Source organism: Callorhinus ursinus, unplaced genomic scaffold, assembly GCF_003265705.2.
Source record: "Callorhinus ursinus isolate GAN/ISIS: 27379988/994484 unplaced genomic scaffold, GSC_fseal_2.0 scaffold15, whole genome shotgun sequence".
NCBI classification, from domain to species: Eukaryota; Metazoa; Chordata; class Mammalia; order Carnivora; family Otariidae; genus Callorhinus; species Callorhinus ursinus.
The window spans coordinates 9,674,859-9,684,216 of NW_027397077.1; the positions used below are offsets into that span (position 1 = coordinate 9,674,859).

At 40.0% G+C, this 9,358-nt stretch overlaps 1 protein-coding gene across 1 annotated transcript in view; it reads right to left on the bottom strand.

The window, feature by feature from the left end:
• Positions 1–6,588, bottom strand: part of DCP1A (decapping mRNA 1A) — a 55,377-nt gene extending 48,789 nt beyond the window's left edge. Inside the window, exons 1-3 of the mRNA XM_025885421.2 lie at positions 6,388–6,588; positions 3,414–3,454; positions 893–1,020 (exon numbers count right to left, since the gene is read on the bottom strand). Coding sequence (XP_025741206.2) covers positions 893–1,020; positions 3,414–3,454; positions 6,388–6,582 — 364 coding nt within the window. The 5' untranslated portion in view covers positions 6,583–6,588. The remainder of the gene's footprint in view (positions 1–892; positions 1,021–3,413; positions 3,455–6,387) is intronic.
• Between the last annotated feature and the right edge of the window lie 2,770 nt (positions 6,589–9,358).

Sequence of the window (9,358 nt, forward strand, 5' to 3'; positions counted from 1 at the left end):
CATTAATATCTTAACCTTTTCAAAGCGCCACTCTAGCTTTGTGGACTGCATACAACCATTCTCAAGAGTCTGTACATGCCTGAAAGGACCCTGGAACTAGGGAGCAAAGAAAAGGGTTATGATTCTTGCTCTCCAACTGGGGAGCTGCCACTCACCTCTGAGTCTCAGCTCCCTTAACTGCTTGCCTGCCCCACATAGGTTACTGTATCATTAACATTAAGGTAAAGTAGCTCTTAGCCCAGAACTTGAACCCAGAAGACACTCAATAAACAGACTGAAATATACCACTACCAGGGCAAAGATAGTACTTTCTTTGTGGATAGAAATATCGGTCCCCATCCTGTACCTCTCAAACTAAGTTCTTTTGCTCAGGGGCATGGGCAGCCAATAATTCAGTGTCCAACCAAAACAAAGGGTGAAGCTTATTTTCGTAAAACAAACAACAGGAATATGATGTAATGCTATTATATAGAAGGGTATATTTAACTAAAACAATATAAAAAGCTACTGCATATAAGAGTGTTTCAATTTTAGAAGCCCAATTTAAAAGGTTCGATCTTACTAAGAGACTCATTTATAACCTAAGAGTACAGATTATATATATATTTTTAAAGATTTTATTTATTTGTCAGAGAGAGCACACAAGCAGGGGGAGTGGCAGGCAGAGGGGGAAGCAGGCTCCCAGCTGAGCAAGGAGACTGATGTGGGACTCATTCCAGAACCCTGGGATCATGACCTGAGCTGAAGGCAGATGTTTAACTGACTGAGCCACCCAGGCGTTCCTATATTTTTTACTGTAACTTGAAACTCCAAAAATAATGTGATGATAGAAACTAAAGTCACTCAATTTAAATTGTAAATACATGAGCCGTAATAAAACAGATATACTCACAGCTTGCATTTCTATATAGAAGAAATGGTTCGTGGAGCTGAAATTCCAAATCTTTATTCACTGGTTCAACCAGATTGTGCATATTCAGTCGATTCACAATGGTAAAACCATGGTAAGGTGAGGCTGACCTTAGATTTGACAGAAGAAAAACACCTGTAGTCACTGTTTAATTTGCAGACATGTTATTGCCTTCATTTCCATTTCAAAGAATAACTACATTACCGCATTATACAACATTGTTGGCACTTAAAATGGTAAACAAAAAATTCAAGTCAGATCATACCCCTCCTCTTCTCATAAGTTTCTAAGGACTTAGTTCCCCACAGTAAAGGCCAATGCCCTTACTAAGGCCAACAAGGCCTTGGCTGATGATAGGTGCCCTCCTTGCCTTTACCTCCTGTGCCTCTTCCCTTGCTTTTGCTCCAGCCACACTGAGCTCATTACTCTCCCTACAGGTATGCTTCCACCTAAAGACCTCTGCCTGGACCACTTGCCCAGAATCTAGTTACCTTACCCTTCACAGGCTTTTCCTCAAATGTCACTTTCTCAATGACACTTAGTGGAGAACTACCCTTTCTCAGGCTCCCAGCCTGCTCTCAAGTTCAATACTTCCAACTCTCTTCTCTTTTTTTCCATACCATTTACTTATTTTTCGTATTTGTCTTTCTCCACTAGAATGTAAACTCCATGCAAACTGGGAGTTTTGGCTCATTTTTTTCAGATATATCCCAAGACAGACACCTAGTAGATGTTTAATAAACATTTGCTCAACAAAAATATCACTTATTTTAAACACGGTACAGACTTGGTTTTAATAATGCCTGTCCACCATTATAGTCACGATTTTTTTTCTTACACCAAATAAGTCTTTCTATAGTTCTCCTGAGTTAGAGAAAATGCTTTGAATCCTATGATAACAAACATCCTTGGTTCTCATATCAGGGTGATTCAGTACATGATTCTCGGTTCTCATATCAGGGTGATTTAGTACATGATCTTCACATGTATATAATACTTCTAGTTTCTCAATCATTTCTCTGTGTACACAGGGGAGATTTTAGAATCCTACTCTATAGATTAGGAAATAAACTCAGAATGATTAAGGCCTTTACCCAAAATCACACAAATAATGACCAGAATTCAGCTTTAGGTTTTCAGATTCCAAATCCAGGCTTCTTCTACACTAAGGTCTCTGCAAAACAATATTCTGACATTGTGGCACACCTTTATCCAAGGTACATAAAATGTTCTCACATTTCCCAAAGAGTTTCTTTGGTTTCCTTTTATTAGGATCAATACTATGTAAGCCTCCATGAATTTAATTAAGCCAAATCATTTATTATACTAAATTTTGTATTTTCTACAACCAGTGGATATGTACTATACTGTAACAATGAGGCCAGGAAAATATTTTCCAAATATCATAGATACCAAGATTCTGACAACAACTGATGAGTTTCTACAGCTTGTTATAGAGATAATAAAGAACAATGAAGCAGGTGGAGGGTAAAGGCGCCCCCTCCCCCCTTTTTAGAGGAGAAAGATGAAGGATAGGGAACAAAGTGGCAAAGAATGATGAGCTGCTAGAGTTACTATGTAATATCAAAGCACTTACATATAAAAGAAGAAAAAGATCAGTGTTTTTAGACAAGAACTCAAAGTTGCACGCCAAAATTTAGAGGAATATTTGACAAATTTTTGTTAATTACCATCAATGGAGAAAGGCAACCCTTAAAAGATAACTCATAATACAAAAAAAGTGGGGAGAACCAGATGTCAGTAATAATTCCTGCTGAATCTCTACACTTAGAAGTCATGGGAAGGAGCCTGCCATAGTCAGAGCAAGACCTAAGGGAGATCCTAAGACCAAGGAACTCCATGACTATCCTTTCCTGTCAGTTGCAAGTTAGGAGACAAAAGTTGCCTAACAAAACAAAAGCTGCAATTCGCAAACCAATCACGTTTTAGATAATTAACTCACAGAAAAGTTGAAAATAAAAAATGTGCAACTGAATAATCCAGGCTTTCTAAAGGACTCTCAAATTAAGACGACACATTACTAAAGACACTGTATACAATCCAGAACTTTTTTTGTGGGGAGGGGTTCAGAAAAGGGACAGAACCAGAGTCATAAGATGACTCATTTAGTAACTACAGAATAGAGGGACTGACCTTTCAACTACATTATTTTATATAGTTTATGTATCATATTTTTCTCTCTTTATATATGTTTAATACAGGGGGAGGGAAGAAGGCATCTGTTTTAGACTCATTCATTCCTAGAAAATGTTTTCTATTTTGAGACAGTTTTGCTAGGTTCCTAAGTAAGTTCTAGCTCTGTTTATTCTGAATCACAGGAAGGCTCAAAGAAGGGACATAACTTGGTTTGGATCTCACAGCTAGAAATGGATGAAGAAGGTCAGGGAGAAAGGTTCCAACGACAACAGGGCTGAACCACTTTATATAACACTGTTCACCATTAGATTAAAAATACATATGTATCATTTTTTTTAAAGCTTACCTTCGATATACAAATAAGGTCCCTTCTATATCAGTCTTCTCCTATAATAGACAATGAGTTGATTAGTTTTTCCTCCCTATAATCCAACCCCAAATGGTCCTAATGGAGAAATAATACTTCATGTTTAAGATAAAATTACTTATTTTAAAATTAGTCCCTTTAGAACAGGTCAAGTAAGTCTTACTCAACAAACTACTGTTACCAGTTTCTTTTGTGTCCTTTCTGTGCTCTCGTTGCACACTAATGTATATACAATGTTCAGTCCAGCAACATGTCTGTTATCTGCAGCATTTTTCTTTTTAAAATTTTAGGGTGAAAATCTTAGAATTAGCTCCTCCCCAGTTTCTAAAGACTATTTATTTGAGAGAGAGAGTGTGTGTGCACGCACCTGAGGGAGGGGCAGAAGGGGAGGGAGAGGGAGAGACTCTCAAGCAGATTCTCACAACCCTGAAATCATAACCAGAGCCTAAACCAAGAGTTTGACGCTTAACCAACTGAGCCACCCAGGCGCCCCACTTTCCCTTTATAAAGCTAAAATGTCTTATCCAGATTTTTTAATTTTAAAGCCAAGCTTCTGTGTACAGCAATTCCTTCACTTGTAAAGTTTATCAGTTAGTAGGGGGGAAAAAAAAGAAAGAAAACATTATCTTCTAGGATAGTCTGTTTCATCATTGGGGATTTTGGTGTATTTTTATGAATAGTGAATTTTGTGGTTTGTTAAGAAATACTGTCAAACACAATTAGTTTTTTATTCTTAGAAATTTGTTGAAGAATCTTGAAAACTGAAGCTATACTCTGCCTTAAGGTAATTATTGTAGGACATATAAATAATTAAAAATTTTAAGCATAAAATGAAATGTCTTGATTAAAAGTACAACTCATATTCTTTTGTTTGCTGTGACAAGTGGACTTAGGTTTTAAACACATACAATGTTTTAAAAAACCCCAAATAACCACAGCAGCTCACAGCTTGGATAGAACCTACTTTTTTTTTTTAAAGATTTTATTTATTTGACAGAGAGAGACACAGCGAGAGAGGGAACACAAGCAGAGGGAATGGGAGAGGGAGAAGCAGGCTTCCCGCTGAGCAGGGAGCCCGATGTGGGGCTCGATCCCAGGACCCTGGGATCATGACCTGAGCCGAAGGCAGTCGCTTAACGACTGAGCAACCCAGGCGCCCAGAACCTATATATTTTAATGCAATTAACAAACTGTTGTAAAACTTTAAATGCTAGTCATTCCAAATTGGGTTTGTCGGTATATAAACGTTTAAAAAATATTTATCACATTGAGAGTATTGCTCTACCTTAAATATCATCATAAAATTTTCCTTCCTAAAGATTCATAGGCTTTTCCTTGCCTTTCAAATGTTAAATTATTAGTATAAAAAACTGGTAATCAACAGTCACAGTGAAAGAAAACTTGCTCAAACACAACACTGTGCAAAGTTACAACTCACTGTAAAATAAAGATACAAAAGATTTTGGTTATGCTCTATGTGCTCTATGTGCCATTATCCAAATGAACAAAAAATGGCAGCTTGTTTTTCAATTCAGATTATTATAACTATTCATAGTTATATGATCACAGATCATTATAACTATTTCATATTTAAAGCATGACTCTACAATTTAAATTCCACAATATTCAAAGTCTGTGAAAAACTAGAAATAAAAGTCTGTTAGTCCTAAATTCCTGCTCCCAAGTCTTCACCATTTGTCTGCAATTCACATCTCACAAATTTATATGCAGACCAAATAAAAATTATTCAGAACAATTCAAACTAAGGCAATGTCTAAAACAGCTACACTAAAAAAAAAAATCTAAAATTTTGTCCTTTGTGGCTTTCCATACCTCCTTCTCTTCCAGGAGTTGAAAGAAAGAAGATAAAGCAAGAGGATTCTGAGAGGTCTCTTCATCTGAATTGTTTATAAACGTCAAATGATTTTCACAAAATTACTGATTAAATATAATATACGTATCTGTTTTATACCGTAAAGTACATATTACAATAATCTTTCAGGGTTTTGTTAGTATAAGGATTTCATTTTTTATTGAAATGTGAACGTTACTCATTTATGAACTTAATCCAACAGACATCTGCGGATTATTTGCCAAAAGTAAAGCCTAAAGATGAATGAGTAAATTATGGAGGGTCAATTACTAGAAAGCTGGAAATTATGTTACTCTTAAACAGGGGCCAACAAGTCAGAGAACAAACCCAATGTAACTTTTCGGACCCCCTCCCGTGCAAAAAAAGCCAAAAAGTACTTAGTCGGAAGGGCGCTTCAGAGGTGACATCACCAGCAGCACGGCTGGTATGAAACACAGTCACAGGGTCTCTTTTCCAAAGGTTTCAAGGGAACCCAATTAACATGGAAGCCCTTTCCCTAAGTGCCTTGAAATCTTTTCCAAAACTCTGGAAATACTGTGTAGTGAGATAAAAGCCGAACTTATCCCCACCACCTCTCTTCCAAGAATTGAAACTAATTGGATTTCAAGCTTTAAATCCAAATGACCTCTATGAAGGGGGCTCTTATTTACGTGCTTGTTGAGGGGAGAGAACGGGTGTTTACTTTATAGATTACGTACATGTAGTTTATCTAATAACCCAAACAGCTTCAAACCCAATCTTCTAGGTATCTTTCTGACCCCACCGTTCTCATCCTCCAACACGTCTGCAAAAAAGGCAGATCGCCCAGGTCTCCGGACCCGACCCCAAGGGACTGATCCTTCTCCAATCCTCTCCTCTATCGGCTTTCCCCCCAGACGTTCTGAGCCTACTTCTCTCGCTCTTCTCCCCAATTCTCGGTGTCCCTGACACCCTTCAGGGACCGGCCAGTCTCTTCTCCAGTCCCTGCCCTCCCCCGTGCCGCCCTGGCCTCCCGAATCGCCCCCAACCCAGGACAGTCCGCACGGCCCCTTTAAGAGGCGGCGGCCGGGCGGACGACCTCAGCGGCCTGGCCGCACTCACCCACTGGTTGGCCTTGGGGCAGAAGGTGTACAGAGCGACCTGGCCCGTGAGGTCTGCGATGCTGGTGATGTAGGGGTCGTGCTGCTTCAGGGCCGCTAAGCTCATCTCCTGCCCAGCTCTACTCAGCGACTCCATCTTGAATTCCCGAGCCGAGCCCCTCCGGCGGGGGCGGAGTCGCGGACAGGAAGGTGCCATCGAGGCAAAGTTCCCCCAGCTGCGTCAGCCCTTTCAACTTCCGCCTCTCCGCTGGGCCTCGCGGCGGGACGGTACAACAGCTATTGTGCTCCGCTGCGTCCACGCCCCCGGGCTCCGGGTTCCGGGAGCGTCAGGTTCCTGAAGTTCAAGGGTCTGTGTTGGCGTCGGTGACCGAGTTGGCAGGCGGGGGCGCAGGCCCTTCCTGTACTCGGGGTAGAAGTGTCCTGACGGCGGGATGGAGGCTGTCCGCGAGCTTTCTCCGGGCTCGTGCTCGACGCGGGGCCGCCTCGGCTTGCGCAAGTGCAAGCCGGGCCGCAGAACGAAAAGCCGGCTGTAACAGTGTGGGGCTCCACCGTCATGGGGGAAAGCGCAGAGAGGCAGCACCCCGAAAGTCACCCCAGATCTCCGATCTCACTAGATCACCGCCGTCAGCAATTGGGTGGTTTTTTCTGAAGGAACGTTTTGGAAAAAGCCAACTAGCCCTCCTGTAACTGCACAGGGTTGTCTTGTGCCATCCACAGTTGCTCCTTACTTGCCCTGTCTGAATCTTGCATAAGTCCTTCCATCCAGTCTTGGCAGGAGCCCGCGAAGGCGTGAGTTTGTGGTGCAGCGTTTAAATTAAAAAGATAGCTTGTTCTTTTAGCAAACACGTGTTAAGCATTTTAACACATTTTTAAAGAGCCAGGTACTAGCTAAAGAGTGAAACAGGGCATGGAGACTACAGGGAACTCTGTTCACCACCACTCGACTTAAAAGAACATTTTCTTATGTAGAAAAGATACCTCAATGGAATCGAATTTTTGAAAAGGAAAAAAAAAAAAACCCGACCTATTTGTATTGTTTATGATTTTTACATCCCAGGACCGTTTGTTAATGGAAAGAATATAATGTCTTAGATTCTTTGCAGTATCACCTAAGAAGCGTGTATAAATGCAGATAAGGAAATGTGCCATTCATTTGCTGCGCATTAAGCAAGTATTTATTGAACCTTTAGGGGTGAGTAGGAGTTCATCAGAAAAGAAAGGCAAGGGCGCTCTTTCATTTTACAATCTAATGGTGAGGTAGGGAAGGTGTGGTCATCCTCATTTGATGGATGATTTAATTGAAGCTGGGTGGAGACATCACTGGTTCAGAGTCCCATACTAGCCTGGGTGGTGGGGGAACCTGGTATTAGAATCCAGAGACTCCTTCCTTCCCCCAGAGTCCTTTCCTCTACACCATGGCTACCTTTCTTTATCCTTGAGAATGAGTCTTACTCCCCTCCACCTACTTTCAATCCAATATTTAAAAATCTATACCCTAATTTAAAAAATTATGTATTTTTTGAATACATAATACTAGCCCTTGGAATAAAATTCAAAGACACACCTGAAACTAAGAAAAGTAGGTTTTTCTTCTTTTAAAAATTATTATTTTATTAAGGTATAGTTGAAATATAACATTGTTTTAGTTTCAGGTGTACAGTATAATGATTTGATATTTGTATATATTGCAAAATGATCAAACTATAGTCCAGCTAACCTCTATCACCATACATAGTTACAAAAATTTTTTTTCTTGTGGTAAGAATTTTCAAGATCCACTCTCCCAGCTGCTTTCAAATACGCAATACTATTTTTAGCTATAGTCATCAGGCTATATGATACATCCCCAGGACTTATTCATTAGTTTTTTTCTTACATAGATTTACTAAAATCTAAGACATTTCCTTTTTATTTATTACTTTTGATTGAACAGGGCTAGCCTCGTGAAAAACAAGCTATTTTAGGGAGTTTTCATATTCAGAATAGAAAATTGCTTCAAAATGCATGTTTGCGTGGCCCAAAACATGTTAATGTTGACTGTAATACTCTGTATGGCTCTCAAGATCTATTAAAGAGAATGTGAATATTTTGGAATTGAAACTCTTCCTCATTTACTTCAAAGCCTAATTTTTCCTTGTATTTGGCTTGGCTAGCTTTCTGCCTATAGCCACTTTCTATGAATTGCCCTTTCAATGATTCCACCCCAGCCCACTGGCCTCCTTGCTATTCCTGTACATGTGCCAAATGAGTCTTGCCTCAAGGCCTTTCCACTTGTCAGTCTCCCTTTCCGGAACATTCTTCTCTCTGATATCCCTGGGATATCCTTATGGCTCATTTCTTCATGTTGTTCATAGTGCTCATCTACAAGTGATAATTATTTTTACTTCTGTTTCGTCTGTATCATCAGCTCAACGAAACAGGACCCGTGTCTGTCTTCTTTATCACACGTAGACAAGTCCTAATACATGTTTGTTGGATTAATGGAAATGTCAGGGTATTCTCTTTATCACATAAACCTGAGAGAAGGGATAATTGTTTCAACTCCACATCTAAGAAAACATTTGTTTCTCCTAAGTGCTGAACGAATAATGATGCCTGATTTTCTTGTATTCCTATATTTTGATTCTTAGGCTCGAGGCTTCCTGAAGCAAACATACTGTTTGGTATAGCCCCGAACAGTCACTGGGGACATTTTCAGTCTGGCACCTTTTCCCAAGTCCATTTTCTCTCCATCTCTCCATCTCCCCTCTTTTCTTCTCCTTCCTCTCCCTTTCTCTAGAGAGTATTCTAGAAGTATCTGCTTACCGTTTGCCTTTTAAAGCAGAGAAACCAAGCGAACTAACTTTCCCAAGGTCACATGATGATTCATTTGCAGAGTTGGATTATCATCTTCTAGTTTTGGCTTCCAGGTAGATCACATATCTTGCTACCATTCTGTCTGGCACACTCTTAAATTACACTGCCTACACATG